Source organism: Loxodonta africana, chromosome 21, assembly GCF_030014295.1.
Source record: "Loxodonta africana isolate mLoxAfr1 chromosome 21, mLoxAfr1.hap2, whole genome shotgun sequence".
In the NCBI taxonomy this organism is placed as follows: Eukaryota; Metazoa; Chordata; class Mammalia; order Proboscidea; family Elephantidae; genus Loxodonta; species Loxodonta africana.
This window is the reverse complement of record NC_087362.1, coordinates 19,650,654-19,666,498: the sequence shown is the minus strand read 5'-3', so window position 1 is coordinate 19,666,498 and position 15,845 is coordinate 19,650,654. Positions and strand designations below refer to the sequence as shown.

The 15,845-nt window shown below is 36.0% G+C and overlaps 1 protein-coding gene across 1 annotated transcript in view; it reads right to left on the bottom strand.

Annotated features, from left to right (window-relative positions):
• Positions 1-15,845, bottom strand: part of LOC100664568 (probable ATP-dependent RNA helicase DDX60) — a 122,937-nt gene that overhangs the window by 43,135 nt on the left and 63,957 nt on the right. The window contains exons 19-22 of the mRNA XM_064273591.1: positions 10,090-10,205; positions 9,320-9,459; positions 4,053-4,162; positions 3,843-3,947 (exon numbers count right to left, since the gene is read on the bottom strand). Coding sequence (XP_064129661.1) covers positions 3,843-3,947; positions 4,053-4,162; positions 9,320-9,459; positions 10,090-10,205 — 471 coding nt within the window. The remainder of the gene's footprint in view (positions 1-3,842; positions 3,948-4,052; positions 4,163-9,319; positions 9,460-10,089; positions 10,206-15,845) is intronic.

Below are 15,845 nucleotides of genomic sequence, written 5' to 3'. Positions count from 1 at the left end.
GCCAAACTGACAAAAGAAAAACAGGAGAGGAAACAAGTAACCTGAATAAGAAATGAGAGGGGCGGTATTACAACAGACCTAACTAAAATTAAAAAAATCATACCAGATTACTATGAAAAACTACACTCAAACAAATTTGAAAACATAGAAGAAATGGATGAATTCCTAGAAACACACTACCTACCTAAACTAACACAAACAGAGGTAGAACAACTAAATAGACCCATAACAAAAGAAGAGATTGAAAAGGTAATCAAAAAACTCCCAAGAAAAAAAAAGCCCTGGTCCAGACAGCTTCACTGCAGAGTTCTACCAAACTTTCAGAGAAGAATTAACACCACTACAACTAAAGGTATTTCAGAGCATAGAAAAGGACGGAATACTACCAAATTCATTCTATGAAGCCACCATAACCCTGTTACCAAAACCAGGCAAAGACACAACAAGAAAAGAAAATCATGAATGTAAATGCAAAAATCCTGAGCAAAATTCTAGCCAATAGAATTCAACAACATATCAAAAAAATAATTCACCATGACCAAGTGGGATTCATACCAGGTATGCAGGGATGGTTCAACATTAGAAAAACAATTAATGTAATCCACCTCATAAATAAAACAAAACACAAGAATCACATGATTTTATCAATTGATGCAGAAAAGACATTTGACAAAGTTCAACAGTCATTCATGATAAGAACTCTCAGCAAAATAGAAGGAAAATTCCTCAACATAATAAAGGGCATTTATACAAAGCCAACAGCCAACATCACCTTAAATGGAGAGAGCCTGAAAACATTCCCACTGAGATCGGGAACCAGACAGGGATGCCCTTCATCACCACTCTTATTCGACATTGTGCTGGAAGTCCTAGCCAGAGCAATTAGGCTAGATAAAGAAATAAAGGGCATCCAGATCGGCAAGGAAGAAGTCAAAGTATCTCTATTTGCAGATGACATGATGTTATACACAGAAAACCCTAAGGAATCCTCCAGAAAACTACTGAAACTAATAGAAGAGTTCATCAGAGTATCGGGCTACAAGATAAACATACAAAAATCACTTGGATTCCTCTACACCAACAAAAAGAACACCAAAGAGGAAATCACCAAATCAATGCCCTTTACAGTAGCCCCCAAGAAGATAAAATACTTAGGAATAAATCTTACCAGAACTGTAAAAGGCTTATACAAAGAAAACTACTGTACACTTCCACAAGAAAGCAAAAGAGACTTACAAAAGTGGAAGAACATACCTTGCTCGTGGATAGGAAGACTTAACATTATAAAAATGTCTATTCTACCAAAAGCAATCTATACATTTAATGCAATTCTGATCCAAATCCCAACAACATTCCTTAATGAGATGGAGAAACAAATCACCAACTTCATATGGAAGGGAAAGAGGCCTTGGATAAATAAGGCATTACTGAAAAAGAAGAACAAAGTGGGAAGCCTTACTTTACCTGATTTTAGAACCTATTATACCGTCACAGTAGTCAAAACAGCCTGGTACTGGTACAACAACAGATACATGGACCAATGGAACAGAATTGAGAATCCAGACATAAATTCATCCACATATGAGCAGTTGATATTTGACAAAGGCCCCAAAACAGTTAAATGGGGAAAAGACAGTCTTTTTAACAAATGGTGCTAGCATAAATGGATAGCCATCTGTGAAAAAATGAAACAAGACCCATGCCTCACTCAGTGCACAAAAACTAACTCAAAATGGATCAAAGGCCTAAATATAAAATCTAAAATGATAAAGATCATGGAGGAAAAAATAGGGACAACGTTAGGAGCCTTAACACACGGCATAAACAGTATAGAAAACATTATAAGGAACATAGAAGAAAAACTAGATAACTGTGAGCTCCTAAAAATCAAGCACCTATGCTCATCCAAAGACTTCGCCAAAAGAGTAAAAAGATTACCTACAGACTGGGAAAAAGTTTTTAGCTATGACATTTCTGATCAGCGCCTGATCTCTAAAGTCTACATGATACTGCAAAAACTCAGCTGCAAAAAGACAACCCAATTAAAAAACAGGCAAAAGGTATGAATAGACACTTCACTAAAGAAGGCATTCAGGTAGCTAACAAATACATGAGGAAATATTCACGATCATTAGCCATTAGAAAAACGCAGATCAAAACTACAATGAGATTTCATCTCACTCCAACAAGGCTGGCATTAATCCAAAAAAACACGAAATAATAAATGTTGGAGAGGCTGTGTAGAGATTGGAACACTTATACACTACTGGTGGGAATGTCAAGTGGTACAACCACTTTGGAAATCGATTTGGCACTTCCTTAAAAAAAAAAAAATAGAACTACCATACGATCCAGCAATCCCACTCCTTGGAATATATCCTAGAAAAATAAGAGCCTTTACACGAACAGATATATGCACACCCATGTTTATTGCAGCACTGTTTACAACAGCAAAAAGATGGAAGCAACAAAGGTGCCCATCAAAGGATGAATGGATAAATAAATTATGGTATATTCACACAATGGAATACTACACATCGATAAAGAACAGTGAGGAATCTGTGAAACATTTCATAACATGGAGGAACCTGGAAGGCATTATGCTGAGTTAAATTAGTCAGTTGCAAAAGGACAAATGTTGTAGAAGACCATTATTATAAGAACTTGAGAAATAGTTTAAACTGAGAAGAAAACATTCTTTTGTGGTTATGAAAGGGGGAAGGGAGGAAGGGTGGGAGAGGGGCATCCACTAATTAGATAAAATTAGATAGTAGATAAGAACTACTTTAGGTGAAGGGAAAGACAACACCCAATACAGGGGAAGTGAGCACAATTGGACTAAACCAAAAGCAAAGAATTTTCCTGAATAAACTGAATGCTTCAAAGGCCAGCGTAGCAGGGGCAGGTGTCTGAGAACCATGGTTTCAGGGGACATCTAAGTCAATTGGCATAATAAAATCTATTAAGAAAACATTCTGCATCCCACTTCGAAGAGTGGCATCTGGGGTCTTGAACGCTAGCAAGCAGCCGTCTAAGATGCATCAATTGGTCTCAACCCAACTGGATCAAAGGAGAATGAAGAACACCAAGGACACAAGGCGATTACGAGCCCAAGAGACAGAAAGGGCCACATGAACCAGAGACTACATCATCCTGAGACCAGAAGAACTAGATGGTGCCCGGATACAACTGATGACTGCCCTGACAGGGAACACAACAGAGAACCCCTGAGGGAGCAGGAGAGCAGTGGGATGCAGACCCCAAATTCTCATAAGACCAGACTTAATGGTCTGACTGAGACTAGAAGGACCCCGGTGGTCATGGCCCCCAGACCTTCTGTTGGCCCTGAACAGGAACCATTCCCAAAGCCAACTCTTCAGACATGGATTGGACTGGACAATGGGTTGGAGAGGGATGCTAGTGAGGAGTGAGCTTCTTGGATCAGGTGGACGCTTGAGACTATGTTGGCATCTCCTGCCTGGAGAGGAGATGAGAGGGTGGAGGGGGTTAGAAGCTGACAAAATGGATACGAAAAGAGAGAGAGGAGGGAGAGAGCGGGCTGTCTCATTACGGGGAGAGTAACTGGGAGTGTGTAGCAAGGTGTATATGGGTTTTTGTGTGAGAGACTGACTTGATTTGTAAACTTTCACTGAAAGCACAATAAAAATTATTAAAAAAAAATAATGCAGTTAGAGAGAGTTTACTGAAAAAAAAAAATGAGTTACGCTGCCTTCATCTATACCAGAATAAATGTCTTTCACCAATTTGTTCATCATCAATGTCGGGCAAAGCAGTAACCATAGTATATATATCTGTCTATACATATGTGTACACACACACACCTGCATTCTTGACCCTTCTGGCCAAACATGTACCATAGCATCATAAAGCAGAATGCTTTCTCGAGGTGATAATCCAAGGTCTAAAGGGATTCCATATTTCTTTACCTAAAAATCACAAAACACACATACACAAAAAATTTATTTTATATCGCTAATGCAGATGTATACAAATCTAGAAACTTATTCATTTTTCAAGCAGTTTTTACTTACATGATTGACTGTTAGTGCCCCACATGGGTGATAATGTTCGATGACAAAGTCATTATCCTTTATGGAACACACATATTTTTCTAGATCATTGTATCGCTCTTGGTAACGTACTGTAAATACAGGAAAGAAGAGTCAATGTACCTATAGTCCATATGCATGCTTCACTTTTCCTACTGGTCTTTATCTTATATTATCTTCTGTAATTCTTCAGATCCTAGCTTTTAATTACAATTATCTAATTTATTTTTGTATACATTCTTGTAAATCTTGCCTTTGTATAATGGAACATATTTAAAAAAAAAAAAAAAACCATTGCTGTCATGTCAGTTCCAACTCATAGCAACCCTATAATGGAACATAGAATGAATAAATAATCATGCATATGTGTGTGTGTGCATGTGTGTATGTATATATATACATATAATCACATAATTTTTTTATTGTTCTTTAGGTGAAGGTTTACAGAGCAAATTAGTTTCTCATTAAACAATTGATACACATATTGTTTTGTGACTTTAGTTGCCAACCCCATGACGTGTCAACACTCTCCCATTCTTGACATTGTGTTTCCATTTCCATTCATCCACCTTTCCTGTTACCTCCTGCTTTCTCATCCTTGCCCCTGGGCTGCTGTGCCCATTTTTTCTGGTATACATGGTTCAGTTATGTGTATTATTGTCTCTTCTACAGGCCTATTTAATCTTCAGCTAAAGGGTGAACCTCAGGAGTGACTTCAGTACTGAGTTACAAGGGCATCTGGGGTCCATACTCTCCGGGTTTCTCCAGTCTCCACCAGACCAGTAAGTCTGGCCTTTTTTTTGTCATTTGGAATTTTGTTCTACATTTTTCTTCAGCTCTGTCTGGGACCTTCTATTGTGATCCCTGTCACAGCAGTCAGTGGTGGTAGCTAGGCACCATCTAGTTGTGTTGGACTCAGTCTGGTGGAGGCTGTGGTAGTTGTGATCCATTAGTCCTTTGGACTAATCTTTCCTTTGTTTCTTTGGTTTTCTTCATTCTCTCTTGCTTCAGATGGGGTGGAACCAGTAGACATATCTTAGATGGCCACTCAAAAGCTTTTAAGACCCCAGACACTACTCACCAAAATTGAATGTAGAATATTTTCCTTACGGACTATGTTATTCTGATTGAATTAGATGTTCCCTGAGACCACAGTCCCCAGCCCTCAGCCCAATAACTCGATCTATATGGGCGTTTGGATGTGTCTAAGAAACTTCTATGACTTTGCTTTGGTCATAGAAGTATTGTGTACTATCTTACCCTTCACCAAAGTTACCACTTATTTATTGTCTAGTTAGTGTTTTTCCCACCTCACCCCTCCCCCTCCCTCGTAACTATCAAAGATTGTTTCTTTCCGTGCTTAAATCTTTTCATGATTTTTTATAATAGTGGTCTTATACAGTATTTGTGTTTTTGCGATTGACTTATTTCACTCAGCATAATGCCCCTCTAGATTCATCCATGTTGTGAGATGTTTCTCAGATTCAACGTTGTTCTTTATCATTGCATAGTTATTCCATTGTGAGTACGTACCGTAGTTTGTTTATCCATTCATTTGTTGATAGGCACTGAGGTTGTTCCCATCACTTTTGCTATTGTGAATAATACAGCGATGAACATGGGTGTGCATATGTCTATTCGTTTGATGGCTCTTATTTCTCTAGGATATATTCCTAGGAGTGGGACTGCTGGATCATATGGTATTTCTATCTCTAGATTTTTAAGGAAGCAACAAATGGTTTTCCAAAATGTTTGTACCATTTTGCATTTCTACTAACAGTGCGTAAGAGTTACAATCTCCCCCTAGCCTCTCCAAAATTTATTTTCTGTTTTTTCTTTTTAATTTGTGCCAGTCATGCCACGGTGAGATGGTATCTCATTGTAGTTTTGATTTCTCTAATGACTAGTGATTGGGAGCATTTCCGCATGTGTCTCTTAGCTGCCTGAATGTCTTTGGTGAAGTGTCTGTTCATATCCATTGCCCATTTTCTAATTCGATTATTTGTCTTTTTGTTGTAGGGATGTTGGATTTTCCTAATTTTGCAGATTAGACCTTTGTCAGGTATGCCATAGCCAAATTTTTTTTTTCCCAGTCTGAAGGTTCTCCTTTCAGTGAATTCTTTTGATGAGCAGAAATGTTTAATTTTTAGAAGATCCCAGTTACCTAGCTAATTTTCTGGTGTTTGTATATTGTTAGTTATAGTTTGTATTCTATTTATGCCATGTATAGGGCTTCTAGCATTGATCCTATTTTTTCTTCATGATCTTTATAGTTTTTTGGTTTTATATTTAGATCTTTGAACCATTTTGAATTAGTTTTTGTGTATAGTGTGAGGTATTGGTCCTGTTTCATTTTTTTGCAAATGGACATCCAGTTTTGACAGTACCATTTGTTAAAAAGACTGTCTTTTCCCCATTTAATGGGCTTTGGGCCTTTGACAAAGATCAGGTGACCCTAGGCGGATGGATTCACATTTGGGTTCTCAATTCTGTACCATTGGTCAACGTATCTGACATTGTACTAGTACCAGGGTGTTTCGACTACCATAGCTGTACGGTAGGTGCTGAGGTTCATCAGTGCAAGGCCTTATACTTTGTTCTTCTTCTTCAATAATGCCTTACTTATATATACTTTACTTACTTTCTGTATAAAGCTAATGATTAGTTTTTCCATCTCATTAAAGAATATTGTTGGTTTTTGGATCAGGATTGCATTGTACTTGTAGATAGCTTTGGGTAGAATTGACATTTTCACAGTGTTGAGTCTCCCTATCCATGGCATGGTATGTTTTTCCACTGATGTATGTCTCTTTTGGTTACTTGGAGTAGTGTTTTGTAGTTTTCTTTATATAGGTCTTTTATGTTCTTGGTTAGATTTATTCCTAAGTATTTATTTATTTTTTTAGGGACTATTACAAATAGTATTATTTTCCTTTCCATTTTTTTCTTTATTGGTGTGTAAAAATCCAGCTGATTTTTGTATGCTTATCTTATATACTGTGACTCTGATGAATCTTTCTATTAGTTCCAGTAGTTTTCTTGCAGAGTCTTTCTTGTGGTTTTTCTACATAAAATATCATACCGCCTGCAAATAGGGACAGTTTTACTTCTTCCTTACCAATCTGGATGTCCTTTATTTCTTTTTCTTGCCTTATTGCTCTAGCTAGGATTTCCAGCACAATGTCAAATTGGAGTGGTGATAAAGGGCATCCTCGTCTTGTTCCTGTTCTCATGGGGAATGTTTTCAACCACTCTCCGTTGAGAATATGTTGGCTGTTAGTTTTGTGTAGACGTCTTTTATTATGTTGAGGAATTTCCCTTCTATTCCTGTTTTATTGAGAGTTTTTATCAGTAATGGGTGTTGGACTTAATCAAAAGCTTTTTTCTATGTTGATTGAGAAGATCATTTGATGCTTTTGTTTTATTTATTTGGTAGATTATGTTGATTGGTTTTCTAATGTTGAACCATCCTTACATACCTGGTATGAATCTCACTTGGACATAGTATACTATTTTTTTGATGTGATACTGAATTCCACTGGCTAGAATTTTGTTGAGAATTTTTGCGTATAAATTCATGACAGATAGTGGTCTGTAATTTTCTTTTTTTGCAGTGCCTTTGCCTGGTTTTGGTATCAGAGTTATGCTGGCTTCACAGGATGAATTTGGAAGTATCCTTTCCTTTTTTATGTCCTGAAATAATTTGAGTAGTATTGGTGTAAGCTCTTCTCTGGATGTTTGGTAGAATTCTCCAGTGAAGATGTCTGGGCCAGGATGTTTTTTATTCCCCCTTCAGTGTTTTCTCTTATTATGGATCTGTTCAGATTTTCAAACTCAGTTTGTGTTAGTTAGGTAGATAGTATGTTTCTAGAGATTTGTCCATTTTCTCTAGGTTTTCTAATTTGTTGGAGTGTCGTGCTCTGTTATGATCCTTTTTATTTTAGTTGGGTCTGTTTTAGTGTTCCCCATTTCATTTCTTATTTGGGCTATTTGCTTCCTCTCCAGTTTTTCTTTTGCCAGTTTGGCCAATGGTTTGTTGATTTTGTTGATCCTTTTGAAGACGGTTCCTCTCGTTCTGCCTGCTTCCATCAGAGGACTGGATGAAGTCAGAGAGTTCTTTCTCTTCCTGAAACACATGCAAGCTGATGTTGGCTCTGCGTTCTCTTAGTGGAGAAGAATGAAAAGTTACACTCAATGTACTGTGGATAGACACTTGGGTTTGCTAGGATTGCAATATGCACTTTATTATCCCTGGGCGTCAATGTGCTCTCACAATCTCTTAACACTAACACTACGTAGTTGTTCCTTTGCTAGGACAGGGGCTACCACAATGTAGTTTGAACTGGAGGACTTGAACTGGAGGAATCACCGTCATACATGAGCTATACCTCAACATAATATCTTATAAATAATGAATGGGTAGGATTTTGTCAGACGTAGAGCAAGGTAAGAATGAAAGATAGGTCATTGTAGAAAAAGAAATTGAAAATCAAAGGTAAGCTTTGGTGAACAGTTAATAATCTAAATGTCAGGAAATTCATGAAAAAGAAGACTCCCAGCATATGAAACAGGAATGATAGCATGGAAGTAGACCATGGGGGAAATAGGATCTTTGAGACAATAATTTCTCAGAGGGCTAAAACTGCCTGTAGATATGCTTTTTTAATTTTAATTTTTTCCTACAAAATGAAAAGTGAAACAGTTATCTTGCTACTACTCCATCCTTAATCATACTGAAACTGTGCAGGGATTTTACATTATACTGAAATAGATAATCTTGAGGAAAAGCTTGACCATCGAGTTTAATAGACCTACTATTAGTTGTGTGGACTTTATCAGCTTACTTATCTTCCTAGAACTTAGTTTCCTGCTCTGTAAATAAAAATAAAATGGACTTCTTTTCAGGGCTATAGAATGAACTAAATTGTTTTGCATACACAAGAGACCCTAATATGATGCAACAGTTCCTGGATGCCATAAATGGTTTGCATTCAGCTGGTGATAACGGAAAGGTTGGTGGTTTGAACCCACTCCATGGTACTACAGAAGAAAAGGCCTGGTAATCTGCTTTTTAAAAAATTTCAGCCAAGACGATGGTATGGAGCAATCCTACTCTTTAACACATGGGGTCGCCATGAGCTGGAATCAGCGTGATAGCATAAGGCAACAACATCAACAATATGATGCAAGCACATAGAGTGTGCTCAGTACTTCTGAGCTCCCCTTCTCTCATGTTAAGATATCCATACCCAATCTAACTCGGTAAGATGGCTTTTCTATCCTTTTGCTTTGTTGTTTCTTTAAATGTTTCGTGGCATTTTGTGACGCACCAGAATCTTCCATTGTGCTCTCAACATCTTGCCAGTATCTTTTTATTAGCACCAACCATCTAGTTATAAAAATAAAGGTATTATTGTCACAGAAAAACAAATACACATCATTTGTCTTTAAATAAAAAAAAAATCATTTCAAAGTGATTTTATGAAAATAAAAATTGTCTAAATTCTGAATATATTCTAAAGCTATTTGTATAGTACATAGTTTAATAAATTTTTTTATTTCAACCAAACACCAAAGACTGATACTGTCAGGTTCCGTATAAATTGTACTGCCCAAATAGAGTGGTCATTTCCATTTCTGTTAGATAAATGTTGACCCATTTTGAAAACTCTTCTTGAAGTTTTACATGGGGAGGTTAGTAGTATGGATAGGATATTCGACAGATAGTTTTAAACTTCCTTATGCTGCTCTACAAGAATTTAACTATCAAAGTATAAAAAAAAAAAATTTTATCATTTTTACATAAAATTCATGAGGGCACAGGTAAGTATATGTAATTATATTGTATCAAAGAATGAGAAGGGATGCTTTCTAGTTAAACATAACCAAAATCAAAGGATATAAATCTCAGTCGAAAAGGTTTTTGCACACTGTTTTGTTTTAGAGATTATTGGAATTAACCTGTGACTGTACAAAATTACCTATCCATTCATAGCAACAATACAAAATTCAGGCTTACTCAGTAAGATCTTCAGGATTACTGATAGTAGCAGAAAGTGCCAAAAAGGGACACCGAATCATAACAAGCAGATGCTCCCAAACTTCTGCTCCAATTTCTCCTCCAAGACAGTGAACCTGTTGATATATAAAAATAGGTTTAATATAAATCAGTTTAAACTTTTCTAAAATTTTCAGAGGTTATACTACCAGGATCTAGCATTTCCTCCTCCTTCATTCGGTAATATTCATTCATCCACTGGCAAAGTGGGTCAATGAATCCAGCATGCTTTTGAGCAAAATTAACATGAATTAGAGACTTTTACTGATAATAAATCAGATATGACTTGTTCTATCCTACACTGTAATAGCTGAATTATTAAAAAAAGATTACTACATACCCTAGTAATAAAAATTCATAAATAAGAAAAAAGATGAGCAAAAGGATAAATGGTTTATGTAATATTTCAAAACAAAATATTGGCTAAATTACAGAGATTGTCATAAAAAGAAAGATAGTAAGATGAAGAAAAACCTCTATAAAAATAAATACTCACTCATATGTCACTAATCCCACCACTGAAATATAGACAAAAAATGTTTATGAAACGCATTAACTTGAAATAAATTTGTTCAGGCTGTAACTCAGTCTGCAAATGTACATACAGAACTTATTCTATAATAGTCAGAAATCAAGAGAAAGTCTAAGGGTCCCCCGACTGCAAACGGGGACAAGTGTAGTCATATACTCATTCATCATTAACTCGCCAACATGATATGTACAATTAATAAAAATATATGAAAACAAGAGCAACCCTGGTAGACTTGATTTTGAATATTTTCTGTAAAATTCTCAATGAATAGTAAATCTTTAAAATTAGATCCCTACGAATGTTACACCCTATTTTTAATAAAACATGAATGAAACCAAATAACGCAATTTCAAAAGGCCTATGGTTATGAGTTATCTCTGATTTTTACTAAAGAAATTGTCCTTTATTGATCACTATAAAGCAGGCAGGAGCCCTGGTGGCACAATGGTTTATACACTCGACTGCTAACGGAAAGGTTGGTGATTCAAACCAACAGCTGCTCCGTGGGAGAAATATGTGGCAGTCTGCTTCCATAAATACTACTGCCTATGGGGCAATTCTGCCCTGTCCTATAGGGTTGCTGTGAGCTGGAATCAACTTGAAGGCAATGAGTTATAAAGCAGGCACAGTGGAGAGGTAAATGGAAGCTTTTGCGGAGCTTTTAGAAAAATAAAACAAAAAGAAAAGAAGAACACATGCAAAGAAAATCAGAAATATATTGGTAACAAGGATATTTTAATACAGTGCAACACTTATGAATGTGTGTTTGATATGTCAAAGAATAATTGATAAATAAGTGATGAGTGTGGAATTTATAATGCTGAAGTGACAACTCTTGATAATATTTAACCAAAAATGCATAAGAAAAGAAGTAAAATAATTTGACATAAACATTCTGCAGCATTTAAATTCAGCGTTATGTTTGAGGACATTAAATCTCATCTTTTGACTGTAGAAATGGCTCTATAACTCTGTGCTGCAAAGTGACACAGCAGTAATAGTGCAACAAAGGGGAGCAGATTTCTGGAGGTGCTAATTTTGACTCTGTTATTAAAATTGTGAAAACTTGGGAAAACTAGCTACATTGCCTTTGCGTCTATTTTGTACTCATTATAATAGTACCTACTTTACAGTGTCTCTCTGAAGAGTAAATGGCTTTAGAGCTAGAAATTGTTTAGAATAAATGCCATAGTAAATATTAAAAAATATGGTAGCTGTTTCATTTTAAATGTATGCCAATATATGTAGAAAATTATTTATATCTGAGTCAATTTTTGCATTATTTTTTCCCCTGTCTTATTGTGAAATATAACATTAAATTATATAAAACATGAATTTTCAGATTAACACAGTTTTATAAAACAAACATCTCTGTAACTATTCCTATGTTGTTGTTGTTGTTGTTAGGTGCTGTCGAGTAGTTCTGACTCCTAGCGACCCTAAGTACCACAGAACGAAACACTGCCCAGTCCTGTGTCATCCTTACAATCGTTGTTATGCTTGAGCCCATTGTTGCAGTCACTGTGTCAGTTCATTTCATTAACAGCCTTCCTCTTTTCTCTGACTCTGTACTTTACCAAGCATGATGTCCTTCTCCAGGGACTGTTGCCTCCTGACAACATCTCCAAAGTATAGAAGATGCAGTTTAGCCATCCTTGCTCCTAAGGAGCATTCTGGTTGTACTTCTTCCAAGACAGATTTGTTCATTCCTTTGGCAGTCTATGGTATATTCAATATTCTTCACCAACACCACAATTCAAAGGCGTCAATTTTTCTTCAGTTTTCCTCATTCATTGTCCAGCTTTCATGTACATATGATGTGATTGAATATACCATGGCTTGCGTGAGGCGCACCTTAGTCTTCAAGGTGACATCTTTGATTTTCAACACTTTAAAGAGGTCCTTTGCAGTAAATCTGCCCAATGCAATGCGTGTCTTGATTTCTTGACTGCTGCTTCCATGTGTGTTGATTGTGGATCCAAGTAAAATGAAAACCGTGAGAACTTCAATCTTTTCTCTGTTTATCAGGATGTGGCATATCGGTCTAGTTGTGAGGATTTTTGTTTTCTTTATGTTGAGGTGTAATCCATACTGAAGGCTGTGGTCTGTGATCTTCATCACTAAGTGCTTCAAGTCCAAGCAAGCAAGGTTTTGTCATCTGCATAGCACAGGCTGTGAATGAGTCATCCTCCAATCCTGATGCCCGGTTCCTCTTCATATAGTCCAGCTTCTCAGATTATTTGCTCAGCATACAGATTGAATAGGTATGGTGAAAGGATACAACCCTGTCACACACCTTTCCTGACTTTAAACCACACAGTATCCCCTTGTTCTGTCCAAACAAATGTCTCTTGATCTATACACAGGTTCCTCATGAACACAATTAAGTGCTCTGGAATTCCCATTATTCTCAATGTTATCCATAATTTGTTATGATCCACACAGTTGAATGTCTTTCCACAGTCATCAGTGCTCTATGTATTCTATTATATGACCACGTTGTAGTTATTCTAGACCTTTGAGTTAATTCTGACTCATAGCGACCTTTTAGGACAGAGTAGAACTGCCCCATGGGGTTTCCCAGACTGAAATCTTTATGGGAAAATATTACCAGGTCTTTTCTCTTGTGGAGCCACTGGTGGGTTCAAACTGCCAAACTTTCGGTTGGCAGCCAAGTGCTTAAACATTGTGCCACCAGGGCTCCTTGTATGAACATACCACTCTGTTTTTTTGTTTTTGTTTTGTGGTTCTTTGTTATTTCTACTGTGATGGACATATGAGTTGTTTCCAATTTTGTGCTACCACTAATAATGCCACTATGAACATTTTACTTGTGTCTCCTGGTCCATATGTGTAAGAGTTTTTAAATTCAGTTTCATTTTTGAAGACTTTAGGTCTTATTTTTCTAGTTCTAGGGTAGATTTGAAAGAGTGGAATTCCTTGTTCATGAAGTATTGTCATTTTCATTGGGTTTTGTCAAATTTATTTCCCAAGTTGTACCAAGCAGCAGTGTATGAGCCTTTCCACTGCCCCACATCCTCTGAAACACTTAATACTGTCAGGTGCTAATTTTCACTAATGTGGTGGATGTGTCTCATTGTGGTTTTAATTTGTGTTTTTGCTGAGTTCCTTTTCAGTCACGTATTGGACATTTGGATATACCCTCATGTAAGTGGATTTTTCTTATTAATTAAAATAAAATCTTCATACATCCTGAATGGAAGTTCTTTTTCAGTTATAAATTGCAAATACCCCACACTCAGTGGCTTGTCTTTTCATTCTCTCAATGATACCTTTTGATGAATACAAGTTCTTAATTTTAATATTGTCAAATTTCCTCATCCATTCCTCTGAGTTTGTGTTTTTTATGTCTTGTTCACAAAGTCTTTCTAGACTCTAAAATCATGAAGATACACTCTTCAGAGTATGCTTACTTTTAATTTATATGGAATCGATTTCTATGTATGATGTGATAAGGTGATTTAATTTCATTTTTAATTTCATTTTTTTCCATATGGATCATCAGTTTTGTCAGTACTACTTAGAGGGTAGTTTTTTATATAAAATTTCTGTATACATGTGGTTCTGTTTCTCAGGCCCATTGGTCTATGTGTTTATCCTTGTTTCAATACATATTGCCTTAATTACCTTAAGACTACAATAAATATCGATATCTGATAGAGCAAATTTACCCAACTTGGTCTTCTTTTTCAAATGTATGATTTTGTTCTTTTGCATTTTCATGTAAATTTTAGCATCAAATAATCAACCCCATTACACACACACACACGGCAGAAGGAGAGAAAAAGAAAAATCTGTAGGTTGTGATTTGGGGCTTTAATAATACATGTCCAAATTGATCTACATAATTATAATTGTAATATTAAATTATAATTATATTATTAGATATAATTATAATGTTAAATTTTCCAGTACAAGAAACTGGACTGTTTCTCTTCCACACCATTCTACTTATTTTATTTTTGTTAAAATATCATTTAGTGAAGTTTGAAAATTTCTTTATAAAAATCTTGCACAAATTTCTAAAGATTTATTCCAAAGTACTCCATCTATTTTATGTATTATAAATGCTATTTAAAATGCTTATATATTTAATTTTCTCAGAGTGTTGCTGACATTAAAATTATTCATTAATCTGAATGTTCATGGATCAAAAATATAAGGATATGTTTTTGACCTAAATGTAATTATGCAAGAGAGACAAAACAAAAAATTCCATGATGGTTAAGATTATGTATCAACTTGGCTAGGCCATGATTCTCAGTGGTTTGGAAGATCTTATGTATGCATCCTCCATTTTGTGATCTGATGTGAGCAGCTGATCAGTTGAAAGGAGAGTTTCCTTGGAGTTGTGGCCTGCATTCAGTACATACAGATGTTCTGGCAAAGCTTGATCTCTCTCTTGATTCAGCCTCTGACTTGTCATCCTCTGACCTTCAGTTCTTGGGATGTGAGCCAGTAGCCTGCCATTTGGCCTGCCAATTCTGGATTCTTCAGCCCCTGCAACCAAGTGAGTCAGGAGAACCCTCTAACCTCACACTTGACCCACAGATTTGGGACCTGCCAGTCTCCACAACTGTGTGAGCCAATTCCTTGAAATAAATCACTCTCTATATATGTATGTATGTGTATATATATATATATATATACACCCTTCATTGGTTTTGCCCTTCTAGAAAACCTAGCTTTTTTTTTTAAGATAAGTAGTAAAGAAAAAAAAAAAAAAAACCGTTGAAAACTAAGAAATATACTTCTAAATAACCCATGGATCAAAGAAGAAATCCAGAAGGGAATTAAAATATATTTTGACTTGAATGATAAAAATAATAAAATAGTATTTTAAGATTAATGTATAGATACATATATTAGGAAAGAACTGAAAATTAATGTTCAAATTACACGTCATTTTCCTAAATTTGTAGCCTCTCCCTTTTGTTTCTTGCTCCTTTTTCTCTGTTTTGTTTTTGTTGTGGTTGGTGCTTATATTTTGCTTTTTGTTTCCTGCCTGGTAGTGTTCATCAGAGCAAATCTAGCTAGGTGTATGAAGATTTTTTACTCAGCCTTCAAGCTAATTTTTATCCAGCCGTCCCTGTCTAATTTTAGCCATCAATGTACCTGGTGGTAAGTAAGTAGGAAAGTATCCCTTAAAAGATAGCCGATTCAA